We start from the raw sequence: 19716 nt of genomic DNA on the forward strand, positions 1-19716 counted from the left end.
CAGCCCACAGGCCGCTTGCGTCCCAATCAGCACACAGCTACGGCCCATGTGACATCCTCAGGACCATACAGGCAGTGTATGTATTGTGTGCATGCAGCCCACATAACACACAGAGAGCTACATATGCTGCCCACAATGGTAAATAAGTTGAGAACCACTTGGCCAAAGGGTCACCAGAGAGCACACAAACGGAAGTGGTATGAACCTAGCACTGTGGAAATCCAGATCAACCAGATGTTCTCATTATTTGTATTCAGGTTTCCAGAAGCACACGGGCTGCTGCCTAAGGGCCTGACCAAAGGCAGCAGCACTCCAGTTGCTTTGTAATCCCAGTGCAATAGTGGGGTCTATTGTCTCTCTAACCCGCTCCTCTTTACTCTTTTTATCTGCTAGTGGTGAGTGTCAGCCACTTCTCCTTCTCTTGCTGTCATTACCCTCTTGCTTGTTCACCTAAGTTAGGGCTCTGTTTTCCTCCCTCCCCATATGCTACAGCCTTCCCTCCAGTAAGTGACCAGTCCCACTCCCTCTTACCCCAGGGGCTGCCTGGTTCTCCAGTCCTCCCACTGTGACAGGGTCGGGCCAGATGGCTACAGGAGAGTGATAGAAGGCAGATATATTAGCCCCAGATTAAGCAGGTCCTTTCTCCTTGGGTAAGGTAACAGGGGCAGTTCCAGAAGAATCAGGAACTTGCTGGAACCAATTAAGGCAGGCAGACTAATTAGGACCCCTAGAGCCAATTAAGAAGCTGCTAGAATCAATTAAGACAGGCAGGCTAATCGGTGCACCTGCTTTAAAAAGGACCTCACTTCAGTTAGTGAGGGACGTGCAAGGAGCTGAGAGTAAGAGGATGTGCTGCTGCTGGAAGTCTGAGGAGTACAAACGCTGTCTGGCATCAGGAGGAAGATCCTGTGGTGAGGATACAGAAGGTGTTGGGAGGAGGCCCTGGGGAAGTAGCCCAGGGAGTTGTAGTTGTCACACAGTTATTACACGAAACACTGTAGACAGCTGTGATCCACAGCGCCCTGGGCTGGAACCCGGAGTAGAGGATGGGCCCGAGTTTCCCCCTTCCCCCCCATTGGATACAAGAGGAATTGACTGTGGGTCCCACCAGAGGGGAAGGTCCCTAGCCTGTCTCCTGACCCACTAGGTGGGATAACGGGCTGGTGGGGTTGTTCTCCCTTTCCCCCAAGCTGGCCATTGATGAGGTGAGCTGAGTGAACGGCAGGTTTGAACCACTAGCAAAAGTGGCCAAACTGAGCGCTGTCGTGAACCTCTGAGGCAAGCAAATCCGCCAAAAAGCGCAGGATCCACCAAGGCAGAGGAGGAACTTCGTCACACCACCCTTAAGATTACTGCAGAATTACAAGAAAAGGCCTGAGTGTTTCTCCCCTCCTAGATTCTTCTATAGTAAAATTAGACATGGAAACTTTTGTACATCCTTAACGAATTGAAATGTGACTAATTTGATCGAGAATCTGTGATGCTGGAAATATATTGAGACTAATTAGTTTATAATGAATTCTCTTGATCACTGTCAGAAGCATTGGTTGGGGGAAAATTCATTAGCATTCATGTAAACTTAAAGTGAAAAATTAGAAATTGGAATTGAGAAAAGCAGAGTAAACTAATCTTCCCATACTGCTCAGGCAACTTATCAGATGCAAGTGATTAACTTATTTTTCCCACACTCTTTCTGTAGCTTATCAGCTCAACCTGAATTCACAGGCCTATTAAGAAAAAAGGAACAAAACTGAGGATCTTCAACCTACTGCATGCAGAAAATAATTAACAACTGAAATGTGGATTAACCGACAGGATGAGGAACTAAAAGACAGATATGGTCTCTCTTCACCCATCTGGAGGGAATATTTATCATATAAAATGATGTGTCATCTTCAGTGCCTAACAGCTTGCTTTTCTTCCTCCCTGTCCTTTATAAATTCATTTTATTTTGTCAAGTTTTTATGCCAGTTCCTTGCCAACTTGTTGCTCATTCCGAGTTTGTGTCCACATGCACTCATAAGGAACAGCTGTTTCATGTCATGTAGTCGTAGGATACAGCCAGTATCTCATGGTAATGTATTTATCTAAATGCAGAAAATCTTTCATGAAATGTGTGTGCTTAACTGTGCTATCAAAATATGGTTGGGAACGAAATTCACAAATAGGCGAATCGTGCATGACAGTTTGCTAAATGCCTTCTCCAGGATTCTGCCTGTGACCAGGATGTAGAACATAAATGAATTTACCTCACCACTGTGGGGTGGCAACATATTGCTTTCAGATAAGGCATGGGTGTCAACAGCATTAGCTCTTCTGTTTCAGGCAGAGCCTGGCTACCTAGTGTAGCCAACACTTTCTCCATTGTGCGACGGCCAACAGACTTGGTACTTCAGCCTGCTTGCGTCTTGGGGACAGAAACAGACATGACCTTTGCTGGCAGCTGGGGCGTCCCCCATCTCTACCATTTTCCTTTGCCTTCCTAGTGCCAGGTGCAAGGCTCATAGAATCATAGAATATATCAGGGTTGGAAGGAACCTCAGGAGGTAGATACCCCAACCCCCTGTAGATAGTAGATAGTCCAACCCCCTGCTCAACGCAGGACTAATCCCCAGACAGATTTTTTTTCCTCAGATCCCTAAATGGCCCCCTCAAGGATTGAACTCACAACCCTGGGTTTAGCAGGCCAATGCTCAAACCACTGAGCTATCCCTTCCCCCCCTCTTCTTGCTACCCAGGTTTTCTTAGAAGAATCCCACTCTCTTTGTTTCAAAGTTCTGACTAACAGTTGGACATCTAAATGCCAGTCATGTTCCAGGGCTGCATTTGCCTTTCGGGGAATTTTTCTCCTCAGCTCGGTCTCTTATGAAGCCCTGCAGCATTTGGTGACCCTGCAGCGGGTCAGAGAGAAGGCTAAGCTGAGAGAGCCAAAGGGGAGGCCTGTGCATCCTCCCTCACTCGCCTTATTGCGTGTCCTATTGGGGAACATGGCTCTGTCTGTTGACAAACTGGAGTTGTCCCTCTGAGCGCCGTCTGCATGAGGTCACCTTGGCTGCCTTCTCTAGAGATACCCGTCAGTTTTTACCTAGACTAATGGGTTACAATAACTTTCATGTAAGCATATACTATGGCATGCGATAGGCCTTTGTGATGTCCCAGGCTTACTCCCACCTCTGCCCTGCAGGGCTGATTTCAAGTCACGGGACTCTGAGATGCCCTCACCGTAACCAGCTATGCCATGTCCCAGCATTATCCCGTTCTCTCCTCCGGTCATCAAATCTTTGGTCACTGAGTTAGATGCGTAGGCATATCAGTTCTCAGCTCTTAGTACTTCAGTGTGAGAATATTTTCAGAAATACAAGAGATAAGGTAGTAATGGAGTCATCAAAACTTATTTATGTTCTGGCCCCAGCCAGGAATGTGAGTCATTCTGCAAATTGAAGACATCTCTGAAATTCAGCAGGAGGAAGTACCACTTTGCCAGGGCCCGTACTAAAAGGAATGCCCATATGCTGTTGTGAAGGCAAGGTTCTCAACTTCCTCAAAACCAGCTTTTGTTTGAAGTTAGACCCCGAAATTGGTGCCAGGCTCTTTCAGTTTGTAAGCAAATGGCTACTCTTGGCTTTGTTGCTCTTTGAAGCTTTGCAGGCATCCACGGGCATGCTATTGTCCCATGCCCAATCTCTAGCAACCCCTGGAAATGGCTGGACCCACTCGGAACAATGCAACCCGTGTAGCAAGAACTTGAGTGGTGTTCCCATTCCTTTTTCTGTCCTCAAAGAAGGGTAGGAAAAACAGAGCCGGGTTCTGTCTGAACATCTGACCAGGTTCCTAAAGGAGCCAAAGTTCAAAAGATAGATTCTCAAGTTCACTCAGACTACTGTATACAGATTGTCTTCCATCGACCCATTTACCACCCCACAAACGATTCCCTTGTTATGCACAAGGGTACTACCTGTTCCAGCTCCAATCGATGCCATTCAGTCAGACCTACGCTCTGAGTCTTCTCCATGGTACCATTAATAACAGCTTCCGGGAAGGATGGAGTTCATGCCTGTCCTTTCCTAGACAGTTTGCTGATCAGGGCTCTGCTTAGAGAGAAAGCATAAACCACACACAGCATTTCCATTTCTACAGCATCTTGGATTCACGATAGGCATGACACCAGGAAAATCAATCATAGGTTTGGAGATGAGGATGGATACCATTCGGTACAAGTCTCATCTTGGAAGAAGGTTGTCAGAAGATGAAGATGGCCATAAAGGAAAAGAACAAATGGTGCTTCCAAAAAAAAAGAAGTCCGATCTCTGCAGGAGCCAATTGAGAATGCTGGTGTCATTTGGAGAAGTGCTTCAATGGACCCAAGTTCATGTAATTGTTATCCAGCTACTCTTTTAGCCCTTCTGCATCTCTCCTTATCGCAGTGATTGGTAGGTGTCAAGGTCCTATGGCATGTTCTTCCATTCCTTCAACAAGTGAATGCAGAGAAGCAGTGTTTGAAGGAATCCCTCATGAGTGAACCAGGCAGTGCCACCCTTATGGTAGACCCTAACCGAAGATAGTGGGAGATAAATGCAGTTCTGTACTTTTAATAGCCCATCGTAGAGGATCTGGAGACGCCAGCATGCTAGAAAATAATAGGGTAATTTATCTGAGTTTACTTAAAATTCCCTTTCTTCAGTTTATAAGGACCATGGCCCCGGCCCATTGTGGAAGCAAAGTGGACATCCAGAATAGAGATGGAAATTGATATCCAAAGCTTCAGGATTATTTTGTCTGGGGAAATTATTCTCATGCACTTCAGTAGGAGAAACTTTTCCCTTTCAATATATTATCATCCCAACTTCTTATGTAGGAAAATAAGATGGCGTTGATGTTGGTGTGGAAGTTGTCTCAAGCAGTAGAAACTTCAGAGGGAGGTATATGCTCCTCTTTCCAGTGGAGGATTGGTCTGCTGCTGCTCACAAGCAATCTGAAATTTAACAGTTCGATGCGCCCTTTATAACAGATCTCCTGACCTTATTACTGTAAGAGGAAATTTTCAGGTGATATTGTATAAATATTCCTATTTTGTGTGTCTCTCTTACATAAAGCAGTACATGATGTATTTAATAATTTACTTACAGAACAGCAAAGACAACATTTACTTACAGGCTTTTCATGTATATTAAAGTTACATTTTCAGTTTGGTTTTACTGCTGGGAAGTTGTGATCACTGTCTGACTAGTACCCTTGTGGTTGGAGCAATTACAAGGCATTTGTCTTTCACACCGTCAGTTGGTTGATTAAACAAGTTAACAGTTTGCTTTTTCCTTGTCCAGGTAATGATTTAGGGAGGGTGCTTCGCTGGGGAGCTGGTTATAGTGGGGAAGATCCCTACTCTGTTCTGATATCTGTAGATGAAGCTGATGAGGTACTTATGGATCGCTGGACCATCCTTTTAGATGCTCAGGAGGCTGTTGAAAGTGCAGAGAATGGTATTTTGGAACCTGAGCCTCCAAAGGTATTTCACCGTTTTGTTTTCTAAAAATTTTTGGTTTATTGCAGGATGAATGAGATCATAGTGTACCGTAGTGGATTGTGATTTGTCTTTTATTTCAACGCACCTTTGGGTGTTACTGTAATAACTCTGTATGACTTAGCTCAGTCACTAAATCTGTGTGTGGGGAAAGATAAACCTGACATGCTTCTTTGAGTACAGTTCTAAAACACTTGAGGTCAGAGATCAGTTACACAATATATTCTTTATGGACACTTTAGATATTAATTATTTCTCAGGCACAAAGTATGTCTGACTGGGATGGTAAGTGACTGCAAGTGCTCAGTTACCAGTAGTCTTGTCTGCTTTCTGAGGTTGGGAAGGAATGGGTTCCCAGCTCAGGCGAGAATAGGGTTCTGCTGAGAGGAAGATCAAAGCTACATTTCAGACTCCTATAATGGAATTGGAATCCTTACACTTTGTAAAACAGTCCAGAAAGTTGGTTGTTAAAGTTCTGCTAGACCTCACTAAGCTGAGGTTCGGTAAAACTTTAATTTAACAATCTACCTTATCTCTTTCCCTGTCTGCGTATAGTGTCTTTTAAGTGAAAATCTTGCTTGACAGGCTCTCGTGACATCAGATCTCTTTGTTTGGGAAAGGGAGAATGTCGTTTGGAGATGTAACCCTGGGATTTGTTGTTTAAAGTCTGGTTCTGTTTTAAGACAAAACAAGACACAAGATAAAGGAGAAAGAGAGAAGAATAGCAGATAATTACATAAAAAGTGGAGATTCTGTCTTTGCAGTTCAGTTGCTGGAACACCTCAAGCTCAGTACATGGCTTGTGACTTTATTAGCCACTCAGGGAGCTGCCTAATTTTTAAGCAGAATCAGGCTGTGAAGTCATTGTGGTTAGCTTACCACTTGGTCACAACAGTGCGTTGCAAGGATAGATTTCTCCTGGCTGTCTCAATTATCTAAAGATGGAAGGCAGAGAGAGAGAGAGCATGTATGTGCCAGGAGGAAAAATGCTATGGTTGAAACTGACACACTGGGGAGGATTTAATAATAGGAATATTAGGTTCCCACCGCATGAGTTGCTCAGGACATAGATGTGAAAATGTTGGTGTTCTCTGGTTCCGTCTTCTGGTCTGGTGTGTTTAGAACAACTTTCCAGATAAAGAAACCGAGGCCACATGATGTGATGGTAAATCTACGGGTGACAGCTGTGATGATGATACTGTTTAATGCTTTCTTCCATGCACAAACAAATTGTCAAGTTCTCTCCTATAGTGACACCATGAAGGGAAATATGAAAAAAAGAATGTCTCTAGAAATTGGTTTAATTTGGGACAACGAATGCTACAATTTCTCAATCATAGTCATATGATCATTAAATGGTAGCCCTAGGTGGAGCTAAGATTGTTTAGGTACCGTAACTCTGCATTTCGATGCTTTGCCATACTTGGATTTCTTTTAAATGTAACCTTATTAATTGCAAATGTCCTGGGTTTGGAATGTTTGGTTTAGGGATAATTACAATATCTCTGCAGTGTTTTTCATCCAGAAATTACTGATAAATACTCTCAACCAGAGCTTCATTTTAATGTTGTGTTTTGTACTGGTGCTGCCTGTGAGAGAAATTGTACTCCTACATTGCTTTGTATGCGGTGACTTGAAAAATCTACAAATGTCAATTTAACTGAAAATGTTCAATACAAATATGGGACCCTCTGCTGCAGACATTTGAGTCTCAACGGTATACCACAGTATACTGCCATTTTTGTTTTGTTTTTCAGATTGTACAAATGAACAACTATTGTGGCCTTGGAATAGATGCAGAATTGAGCTTGGGCTTTCACCATGCTAGAGAAGAAGAACCAGGCAAATTTAATAGCAGGTAATCTCAGGAAAAACCTTTGCGGACTGAATGTTCATAGTACCACATGTGCCGAGTCTGTGTATGATATAACAACTCTACAGGTGTTAACAATTAGTGCTGTGTGATATAGTGCACACACCCCGCACATGTCAGGAAAGCGTTAATGACCTGAAACAGCCCTGCCTGAAGCAAGTATGAGGCTTTGAGAGAAGTGCTAAAAAGGGAGAGCCCAGCTCCGTGGAACCTGGCAGGAGGCAGAGCAGATCTGCAGCTTTCACTGCAGGAGAGCAGGCTGCCCTTGGGCCAGCAACCAAGAAAGACTGTGGAAAGGTAGGCCTGGCCGGAGCCAATTGCCTTGTTTGGCTGCCAGCAACTGACTTAGGCTTGCGTGAGCCCTGGCAAGGTTGGAAGTGTGCACTTTCTTGGGACGCTGCAGAGCCCAGCAGGGCTGCCGAGTGTGGTGAGCGTTCAGCCTAGCAGGGACAGAAGAGTTTACGTTTCTTTGTCCTGGATTTGGGGAGCCCCTGGAGGGGTGGAACGTTTACAGTCACCTCAACCGGGGATCAGCTGGAGGCCTGGAGGACAGAGGCAGAACCACTGCCCCACCCCCATAAAGGGACATGCAGGGAGGGTACTTGGTCACATGGTGCTTCCCAAAAATGGAAAACAAAACATCAGGATACAGTCATAGCCATGTGACGAGTGTTAGTCTGCCAGATTTTTACAGTAAATAGCATGCTAGAGGCAATCTAAAGTACAGTGTTTGGGAAGCACTTGGTCATGATTTCGAAATTTACTTCTTTCCCAATAACTTTGATATTAAAATCGGTGATCTAGGCAATACGGCAGCTGGTGGCATTTGTACAAGTATGTACAGTATTATAAAGCAGGGGGAAATTCACATTACAAATACTCAGTGTCCAGAATTTTCTTTATACAACTTTGTACTGGAGTGTGTGTGTGTGTGTATTTATGAGCTCCCGTGGAACAGATTGTTATATAACAATCTGTTTTATTTATTTGTTACAATCTGTTTGGTCATAAACACCAAAAACAAACAAACAAAACTCCAAAAATCCTCTTCTAAGAGCACCAAGAAAAAGAAATAGCCTCTGTATGTAATTAGTCAATTCAACAATTCTTCAACATCACTTTCAGTAAGTGCAATCCACCACTGGTTTATATCCATCTTTGATTGTGCTTGAAAGACTCTTGGATTTGTCTTTATGATACTAGCACAAACCATCATAATCGTGGATTAAGTAAACCCTAATTATTTATATTCAGAAATACTTCAACCAGCTATCAATATTATAAAACATTATCCAGTTCTCTCCCCATTACAGTTTGATATCTGTATGCTCAAGCAGTATATTTTTCTCAAGAGTTAGTATAATGAAAATCTACTGTTCATTCTCTCATACATTACAAAGTATGTGGGGAAAATAGCACTTCACACTGTGTGTACTGCATAAGAGTAATACATTCAAGAACTATATTACTTAGAAAAAAAATTAAATCTTCTCTGACCCTCTGGATTGAGAACAGAAAGTAACAGGTATTGACTGTAAAGTATAACTATAACAATGCACAGAGAAAATAATTTTAGCTGTGTGTGTGTGTGTGTGTGTGTGTGTGTAATTAATACAATGTAAAGTTACACAGACGCATGTATTTAGATAGTTCATACAAAACCAACTACATTAAAAGAACACCAAGGTCGCAAGGTGAAGTATTCAGCAGTCAGGAAATGATGCAACCTTAACTTTTTTCTTTGTACCTAAGCAGCATGATACTGTATGACAGTATTTTTTCCACTGCATCCCTGTCTCAACGAGTGCAGAAGATGAAAAGGTTTCAGAGTAGCAGCCGTGTTAGTCTGTATCCGCAAAAAGAACAGGAGTACTTTTCGCACCTTAGAGACTAACATTTATTTGAGCATAACCTTTCATGGCCTACAGCCCACTTCATTGGAAGCATGCAGTGGAAAATACAGTAGGAAGATATATATACACACAGAAAACATGAAACAGTGGATGTTACCATACACATTATAAGGAGAGTGATCAGTTAAGGTGAGCTATTACCAGCAGGAGAGAAAAAGACCTGTTTGTAATAGTAATGAAAATGGCCTATTTCCAGCAATTGACAAGATGTGAGGAACTGTAGGGGCCATGGGGGAATAAGCATGGGGAAATAGTTTTACTTTGTGTAATGGCCCATCCGCTCCCAGTCTTTGTTCAAGCCTAATTTAACGGTGTCCAATTTGCAAATTAATTCCGATTCAGCAGTCTCTCGTTTGAGTCTGTGTTTGAATGTTTTGTTTTTGTAATATTGTGACTTTTAGGTCTGTAATTGAGTGGCCAGGGAGGTTGAAGTGTTCTCCAACTGGTTTTTGAATGTTATAATTCTTGACATCTGATTTGTGTCCATTTGTTCTTTTACATAGAGACTGTTCAGTTTGGCCAATGTACATGACAGAGGGGCATTGCTGGCACATGATGGTGTATATCACATTGGTAGATGTGCAGGTGAACGAGCTCCTGATAGTGTGGCTGATGTGATTTGGTCCTAGTGAACAGAAGATGAACAGTACTGTGTGAAGGGAGGCAATGGTTCAGTTTGTCTGACATGAGTTATTGTGTATGTGTTTGAAAATGTTGTTCAGTACATCAGTGGGGGATGAGGGGGGGCCTTGATGGTAGAGAAGAAAGGGAAATTCCTCCTAATTGATGATACAAGGCAAACGTGAGTTGTTATAATCTTAAATAACATTCACGTGCTGTGTGTACCATGCTGTACTTATCGCTTGGTTAAGTTTGTTGCGGAATGTTACTTCTCGTTAAAATTAATTGATAAATGTACATGTACCGATCCAACTTTTCTAAATGAAACCTTTGTGATAGGGCAAGGCCAGATGGCTACAGTAAAGTACTGAGAAACAAGTATGTTAGCCCCAGGCTAAACAAATCCCTAGTACCATGGTAACCAAATGGCAGTTGCTCCAGGTTAATCAAGACACCTGGAGCCAATTAAGATCTTTCTAGAAGTCAGTGGAGATGGCTACATTGATTGGGACACCTGAAGCCAATCTAGGGCTGGCTGGAACTAGTTAAAAGCCTCCCAGTTAGTCAGTGAGGTGCGTGTGTGAGGAGCTGGGAGCAAGAGGCGTAGGGAGCTGAAAGTGAGAGGCTGTGCTGCTGGAGGACTAAGGAGTACAAGTGTTATCAGACACCAGGAGGAAGGTCCTGTGGTGAGGATAAAGAAGGTGTTTGGAGGAGGCCATGGGGAAGTAACCCAGGGAGTTGTAGTTGTCATCATGCAGCTGTTACAGGAGGCACTATAGACAGCTGCGATCCATAGGGTCCTGGGCTGGAACCCAGAGTAGAGGGCAGGCCCGGGTTCCCCCCAAACCTCCCAACTCCTGATCAGACACAGGAGGACTTGACCCAGACTGTGGGTTCCACAGCGGGCAAAATCACTGAGGTGAGCAAATCCATCAATAAGTGCAGGACCCACCAAGGCAGAGGAGGAACTTTGTCACACCTTAAATCAGCCAAAAAGCCCACTACATGCATATACTCTGCACAGATGTATTCTGGTGGGGATTTTGCACTATTTTGTATTCAGAAACAAAATATCTGTGATACTCGTATCTGAAGTTTAAAATATGTGCACAACTTCCCAGGGTGTTTTAACTTCAGCAATGCTTGTTCGATACAGAGCCATATGATAAAGTAAGTCTGGGCCAAACTGTCAGATGAGAGAGCTCCAGTTTGAAAATCCAAGATGCTTTTAGCTACTATTGAGTAAGTGTGTGATCTCACAACAGATCACAATTCAGGAAAGCATCTCTATTCAGGACAGTGCTAAGTGCATGCCTAAAATTAAACGTGGGCTTACGCACTGGCCTGAATTAAGGCATTAGACTTGAAAATACTCTGAAGCATATGCATGTCTATGGAGTGTCCACGCAGAGAACTCTTTCTGCCATGCTTTGTCTTCTATTGTCCTTCCTAATACAGTGGTGCATTCCGTATGGAACTGGGTCTTGGTCTTATTTCCCAGGCTAGGTAGAATATAGTGCTTGGTTTTGGGGGTAGGGTTAAAGTATCTTCTCACAGAATTTCAAAGCTCTTTTGTCCCTCACAAGCATCATGCGTATATTGACTTACACATTAGGTTATTTTGAAAGGTCAAACACATACGTAAAGGAGCAACCTTGATGTCTTACATGTTGTATATTTCTCTTTGATATTTAATGATAGATATTTTTGGTCATATTTGGTGTGGCTACTTGTACGAATGGTCTTTAAGAACTTGACTCTTGTACTTAAGTTTGCTTGCTGATGTGCAGTAGCACATTTTGAACATCTTTATTTATTTATTTATTTTTGAAAAATCATGCTTGTTTTTGCCTGGTATGGAGTAGCAGTAGCTTTCTAGTGACTTAATTAGTCAGCAGAGTTTATAGTGTAGGGAGTATAATCATAATGACATTCTAAATAGCTTTTGTGTATCTTGAGACCGTGTTTTTCCTCCTTGTATAGCTAAAAGCACATAGCAGTTCATATGCAATGTTCTAAGGAAAGACAGGAGTAGGCTTCAAGTGTTTTTGCTGGAGGCATGCTGAATTAACATTCGCAGCAGCTGCTAATGTCTCATTTATTAATTTGCTTTAGATGAAATATAGCCACATGTACGTTTACAATTCCATCTCTTCTGGTGATTTTTATCATGCTGCACCAAATTACAAATGTCTAGTAATGAGTGACACGATAGGGGATTCTAGTGTCATATGTTTAAGAGTTGTACATGAGGAGAAAGGACAAATTCCCAAACAGAATGAGATTCGTGGGTAAACAGGATGAGATTGGCCAGTTCTTTGGAGATCTGTTTTTCCATCTGACAAAAATCTTTTTTTTTTTTGGTCCCCAGAAATGTCAAATTTCTTTGCAAAACAAAATTTTAAAGAAAAAAATCATCTCATGTCAACTGAAATATCATTTAGATTTTGGAATTTTTTTGTTAATTAGATTTTATGCAAAATAAATTTTAAAATGAAAAGTCCTTTTGAGATGAAAAATTGAAATTTTTCATTACAAAAATGTCCGATTTTGACATCTTCAAAAATTCGGTTGAAATAGATAAGTTTCAATGAAAAATTTGGATTTTGTTGAAATGACACTTTCAGACGGAAAACTGAGTTGTGATCTTCTCCACTCAGCAGAAGTACTTGATTATTGCTGCCTTTCAGACATAAACAGACTTGTCTCAAATCACCTTATTGTTGTTGTTAATGGGTATATAATGACTAATCAAGGAGATGATAAAGCCAAAATTAATTTGTTTTATATGCCTGCCCGTAGGCTGCCAGTGCTATTTGTAATTGTTTAGTACTTGTAATGCACTCCCCAGGGAGCCATGAACCATAAGCCACTGTGTTGCCTTATCAAGGGAGAACTTTGCCCTGGCTTAACTATGACACACCAGTTTTGGTAGCCTCACCAGTCAACAACCTGAGACTCTGCCAGTCTTAACCTTGCCTTGCAAGTAACATCCAGTGCACCCGAGGTTTCCAGAGATGTTTCTGCAGTGTTCAGTCCCTCTCTCTGGCGATTACAGAATTTATTGAGTCTGCTGTCTCCAAAGAGACCGCCTGTTGGCTCCCTGAGGATATGCTCTTTATCTTTATACACAGCACAGAGATGGTTTTATGGTAAAAACAAGTTTATTAATAATGAACACAGATTTAAATGGCAGTAAGCAAGAGAAAAAGAGACAGGTATGGGTACAAATTAAACAAAAGTAAAAACACGCTTTCTAGTATCTACAACTTAACAGTGCACAGTTCTGGTCTCAGGCAATTTCTTACCTACAGTCAGTTCCCAGAGTCTTCGACCCACACTGCTGAAGGATCCACCTTTCACAGATTCCAAGAGCCCTGGCCTCTTCTGTTTCTTAAGTGATGGATATGTAAAGGATTCTCTCCCCTTCTTTTTATAGTCCTAGTAAACCTTTTTCTTCCTGGTCACTTCCCAGTCCCCCTGTTGATTTGCATGTCATTGTAACTTTCATTGTCTCAGGCATCACCGTGCTCAGTTTACTTTGGAGACTGGCAAACCAACATTCCTTTGTCTAGGGCAAACTTGTTTGTCAAGTCTGCCCCCAAAACATCTTTTAGTAAAGTATTCCCAGCATACGCACACAGCTCTTTACACATCATCTGTACATACATCACGCAGTGATAGTATTGACCACGTGTTGCCAGTTTTTACATGATACTTAACAAGACGCTTTGTTTGGCTAAGTATTCTGACCAGGGTATGCCCTTTACCAGTTGGCATAAAGGGGCTTTGGGATCACAGACTCATTACGACAGTCACCATGTTAACAAGCTAAAGACTTAAATGTGTGGAAAAGGTTATCAACTACTCAGTTATTGATTGAGCTTCCCTGTTCATAAGCTGTAAGTCACTGCACCTGGTCTGTCACCTTGGACCATTTTTTTTTTAAAGTGGCATTTATGGCCACCCCTACGTCAAACTGCAGTTGTTCTGTTCGCTGATCATGAGGTGCGGTGCTGTACACGCTGCTTGGATGTGGTCGCTCTGCTCCTGCCTGTATCTGGGAGGCAAAACTGACATTCTAGTCCTCTCTCTAGAGAACTGAAATGTGTGAGGAGGAGTATTAAGGTGTAACCCCCCTGGTGAGGGAACTTTTGACAGGACCCTGTAGAATTCTGCTGTAGAATCCAACTTTCATTTTAAAATACAATGTTTGTAGCCCTCCTTCTTGTGACAAGAACCTGGAAATGTGAACCGATGTCTGAGGTCTTCCTGAGTCTGCAGGAAGCACGACATAACTCACAGGTGTTACCTGCCTAGCTCATCAGGGCCTTGCTGGACACAGCTATTCCATGGCATTTTTTCCTGGAAAGACTTCAGGGGCAGGGATTTACCTGCTGAAATGGCCAGATGCCTTAGGTTTTATTTTCTGTGTATGAGTCCCATGGAGTGAGCCTATGGGGGTGCCTACAGTTCAACTCTCCTAGCTAAGGTATTAAAACACAACTTTGCCCTGTCTACATTTATAACATGTTACTTACTGCATTTACCAAGCCACCTTTAAGACTTATCTAGACTAGCAAAAAGCATTTTCTCTGTGATATTTGCATGGCATGGTAAATCTTTTAAACTTTCCTAAATAAATAAATAAATAGTTAGCTAATGTGCGGGGGAAGTGATGGAGGGGGTTACATGTTTTAATTAAGTGCTATTTAAAACATGTTAGCACACCTTACCCAGCTAATGTTTTTAAAGGTGCTAAACGCTGTCTGCCCAAGGAACTTCTGTAATCCCTGGTAATGTAGTGTGGTCCTTTGCACCTATTTAGTGACTAGAGTACCACAGGGGTTTGGTCACTATTACTTGTCCACTATTACTGTCTGCAAGCTAGTGGATCTGATCTTTTAGCTGAAACTGTAGAGATTCGTGCTTTTAGATCTAGGGATGCCAGCTTCTCTCCCTGCAGATGACTTTTCCATAGGTATCATTTTACTAACCTGATTTTAAACAGCACTTAATTAAAATGCATTCGCTAAAATAACATTTAAAAATATTGTAAATAAGGGGTTAACCTTTTCCTCTATTTTCTTCTCTGTAAAATTGGAACACTTGCAACCATCACAGAATGGTTGAGGGTCATCAGTATAATAAGTATTTAGAAATTTTTCTCACTACAGCTTGGGCAGTTTATATTTTCAAATGACTTATCTCTCTGTTTATCCAGACTCTTGACAGTTTATGGGCACGGTGCCAATTTTAATTACTCTGTGTTTTCACACTCAATTTACAAAGTAGTATATTTTGATTAAAATAAAATTATTTTCAAGCAGGAAGCCTTCTGAAAGGCAGTTCTGAATCTTTACTTGTATATATTTCCATGTGTTCTATGCCTACTGCCTAAGTTGTCTTTCTCTCTATTCATTAAAGTCAATATGAAGTAACAGTTTATCACCTGAAATAGCTCGATTTGTTGATTAAAACTAGAAGACTTAAGTGTGATTTAACTCAAGGAAACTTTAAATGAACGTGTTCCAAAATTAGAAGAAAAGAGTTAGCTTAAATGAGCATGATTAAAACAGTGCCACAATATAGTGTCAAACCTTGCAGTGACAGAGTGCTATTCTGTTCATAGGTTTCACAACAAAGGGGTATATGTAAAAGTTGGACTGCAGAGGATAAATCACACCAGAAACCTTCACAAAGAGATAAAACTTCAAGTGGACCAGCATGAAGTTGAGTTACCAAGTATTGAGGGACTCATTTTCATTAATATCCCCAGGTAAAAATGTGAGAAATGAGTCTGTCTGTACACACTAAACACCCTGTTGTACTCACCAAAATCTCTGTGGTCACTAGGACTAGACGGAAGGGGTGTTCTTTACTTTTTTTGGCAGGGATTTTCAAAAGTGCTTAAGGGAGCTAGCTGCTCAACAGTTACGAGATATGGACAGATAACTTGCTTCAGTTCTGAAAGTCCTGGCCTGAGTTCACAGAAACTAACCCTCGTTTTTCGAGTGTAATGAGAACTGCATTGCTATCTCTGTTCTTATTTCATAACATTTATTTCTAGTAACTTTTACCAACTCTCGTACATTGCATGCAAGCTTTCTTTTTGTTTGCACAAATGTATAATAGTTACTGAAAAGGCTGCCATCGTATTTAACTGTAGCAACTGTCTTAAAAGGCACTATTAATTAGGATTCTCCGTTAAGAGAAATTAACCAGCTGTGCCATTTTGTTCTAATTTAGGGCATGACTTCAAGAATTAGAGATTTTTTTTTCTCTTTTCAGAGTAGCAGCCGTGTTAATCTGTATCCGCAAAAAGAACAGGAGTACTTATGGCACCTTAGAGACTAACAAATTTATTTAGCCCAAGAAAGCTTATGCTCAAATAAATTTGTTAGTCTCTAAGGTGCCACAAGTACTCCTGTTCTTTTTTCTCTTTTTAAATCTATTTTTTTTTTATTCCTGAGAAAACTAGAAAAGGGAAAAAATCATATCCAGTGTTGAGCAGTAGCTGTGTATTGGAGAGCCAAACCATTCTTACTGGAAATTTTCTAAGAAGTAAAATTATATTAATTTCCCACTGGCAGGATTTCAGTGGAATGATTTGAAGTTCTTAATTCTACAAAGCTATTTGATGCCTAAATGTAATAATTTGATAGAGCAGTTTCTCAGTATTTAGCTTCCCTCCAACATATCGTGTCTTCTGAAAGAAAAAATGTATTGATATTACCAAGAACTGTGGTAACCTTCTGAGTAGTCATCATAAAAGTTAAGGCTTCACAGATTTAACCTGTGGTTTCCAGCAACCCAAAATAATATGAGACTCTTTCCCTCTTGTCTACTTTTCCCCAATGGAAAACTTGCTTAGGCCTCCCTCACTGCTTCCATCTTCTCCCTCCCCCACCCCCCAGCAGTGTAGTCAAGTGGTTACCAAATTTTAGGAAGGCAAATACCGTGTTTTGTAACGTGGAAAAGGAGAAGTACTTAACCCCACTCAAGGAGAATCTGTGGAAGAGCAGAATCACTCCCGAAATTGTTAGCAGATCTGATATTTTGATGCTGCTTGAGTATTGTCAGATTCCAACATACTCTCAGCGGCCATGTTTGTGTGCTCTGCTCCAGCTGGGGGTCTGGAGCTGATCTCTGGGGATCTGACCATGATAATCGATTTGAGAAACCAAGAATCGATGATGGCTTACTGGAAGTTGTGGGGGTGACCGGTGTTGTGCACATGGTAAGTCAGTGCTGTGCCTGCTTTTTGTTTGTTTGGAGGTACTGAGCAAGTGAGAACAGTGACTACTCACTTAAGCATCTCTGTGAATTTGCCTCGTGGTAAATATTTTGCTCTCAAAACCTTCAAAAAATAGTTTTAGGTTGTAAAATGAAGCACTCAAAAGTCACAATACAAATTTCAAGAATCTTAAGAATACAAAATATATTAGTCAAGTTAAGCTATAAAAGTAGTCGGCTGTCATGCTGTGGGGCATTGGCTGTGACAGCACTTGGAGAGTGGGCTTAGACTGCTTTTGAATCCTGCTCTGGAAATCTTTGTTCAGGTGCCCAAATTCAGCAATATATAGAAGGAAGCTGGAGCTGGATGGTAAGAAGTTTGAGGCATTGAGGGGTTTGCTGTACCTCTTGTTCAAGTAAATGGAAATGCTCCCAGTGATTTCAGAGGGCTTTGAATCAAGCCCTGAAAGACGTCCATATAAAGAATGGGACTGTTTAATTTAGAGAGATGTTAGCTGCACAAAACAATGAGAGGTATAGATTAGGTCAGTCGGGTGCTTTTGTTTACCCTCTTTCAAAATAGAAGTGGATGGTGAATGAAATTTCAAAGGCTGATAACTAAAAAAATTAAGTCAGTATGGGTAGAGATGGCTTCATTTTTGCTTCCTTGGTTACTTTATTAGGCTGTGCATAATTGGTTCTGCAACTATTGTTCCAGCTTAACAATTTGAAACTCACTTATTGGAGGTTTACTTTTACATCCCTTTCTTCCAAACTTGTTACACGTATGTAATGTGGTGGAAACCACTTGTAATCTAATTCCACATTGTTCATAAGCTTCTCAATAAAATTATAAGGTGAAAAATGATAAAAGGAATTACTAACATAATGCATTAAATAACCTGCGGCATTTATTACCTTAAGATAGCAAAATCCTATGATGTCAGAGCACTTAGCAGGATGAAAAATTAGACTTTATTTGAATTTATGATAATATATTTGATTCTGTATATGATTTTTAAAATTCATTATTTTTTAAGCAATTTAAAATGTCATTATTTTCTATGGGTCTTTTAGGTGTCTCTTGTAACAAGATAAAAATATTTTTGAACAAATCCTGATAAATGTTGTATGCTGAGGATAACAATTACTTGCACTCCTTTGTAAATGTAGACCCCAATCCTACAAACAAGTTTGCAGCAGCAGGGAGCCCCTTTGAGTTCAGTGGAGCTCAGCCGAAGTTGAGGTCCATTGGCTTGGAGCCACTTTCTGGATCAGGGCCTTTCTGCAGCATGGGGTTAATACAGGTGTTACTTTTTAAAATTTCAGGTCATAATTTTGGAATCTTCTAGGGGGGAGAAAGCTTAGCCAGGAAAAGGCAAGGGTGTACTCCAGCGCTGCAAAAGTCTGAAGCAACAACATGATATGCACCTGTCCTTGCTTTTATAAGGCTTATTTGTACTAATAAATACTAGAGAGTTTTATATAATAATGGCAGTTCTGATATTCTGATAGGGTCAAGTACAGGGCGGTCTGCGATCAGGGATCCGCATAGCCCAAGGATCTTACTTCCGTGTTACGCTTCTGAAACCAATACCCGTTCAGGTAGATGGAGAGCCCTGGATCCAGCCACCAGGCCAAATTATCATTTCTGTTGCTGGACCAAAGGTAAGATTGCCTCCGCAGTTTGCTTTGTTGCATTAGAAAAATGTAAATGGTCGCCATTAACGTTTTCTCCTGTTTGTTTTTGTTCCTTAGTCTAAGTCATGCCATTTGTTTGACTCATCTCCTGCTATTTGTCTGGCTCCTCATCTTTTTAGTGCATTTCTTTTTTAAAGTGCTAATCAGTATAATGTGATCACTGTTGGATGAATATACACTACGGAATCTACACCATGAATCATAGACTATCAGGGTTGGACGGGACCTCAGGAGGTCATCTAGTCCAACCCCCTGCTCAAAGCAGGACCAATACCCAGACAGATTTTTACCCCAGTTTCCTAAATGGCCCCCTCAAGGATTGAACTCACAACCCTGGGTTTAGCAGGCCAATGCTCAAACCTCACATACATAAGTTAAAGGGTTCATCTACACCAGCAAAACTACAGTATTGAGGGATCATGTTTAATAAAACAGCCACCTGGGGGTTTTGTAATGTGGCTTAGCCTCACATGAGACAGCAGTGAGCCATGTTCTAATTACGTTGTTTGTGTTGCAGAAGACCAGGGTTATTCAGACAATCCAGGAACATGGTGTAAGGGGGACAGTGCTCTCCCTGTTCAGGGGTCAAGGAATCCACTAGCAAGAAAGTGGAGAAATGAGATGTGTGAGCAATGGGAGGGGAAGCAGAGGAGGAGTTGAGAGTAAAGTTTCTCCCATCCAAGGAGTAGAAGTTTTTGCCGACAATGAAGCAGCCAAATGATTCTTTTGCACTGTCAGTGCATTTGATGACTCCCACACACAGAAGTTCCTTGAATGACCCATTTAAGAACGACTGCAGAAATCTGTTGTTCAGAAAGAGTTCCAGAAATCTCGTCAAATGCCAAGTTTTTGTC

The 19716-nt window shown here is 41.4% G+C and overlaps 1 protein-coding gene across 1 annotated transcript in view; it reads left to right on the top strand.

Annotated features, from left to right (window-relative positions):
* The window catches only part of DGKQ (diacylglycerol kinase theta), a 159939-nt gene that overhangs the window by 130917 nt on the left and 9306 nt on the right, over positions 1-19716 (top strand). The window contains exons 19-23 of the mRNA XM_030566832.1: positions 5322-5503; positions 7276-7376; positions 15558-15704; positions 17054-17165; positions 18677-18829. Coding sequence (XP_030422692.1) covers positions 5322-5503; positions 7276-7376; positions 15558-15704; positions 17054-17165; positions 18677-18829 — 695 coding nt within the window. The remainder of the gene's footprint in view (positions 1-5321; positions 5504-7275; positions 7377-15557; positions 15705-17053; positions 17166-18676; positions 18830-19716) is intronic.

Source organism: Gopherus evgoodei, chromosome 6, assembly GCF_007399415.2.
Source record: "Gopherus evgoodei ecotype Sinaloan lineage chromosome 6, rGopEvg1_v1.p, whole genome shotgun sequence".
NCBI classification, from domain to species: domain Eukaryota; kingdom Metazoa; phylum Chordata; order Testudines; family Testudinidae; genus Gopherus; species Gopherus evgoodei.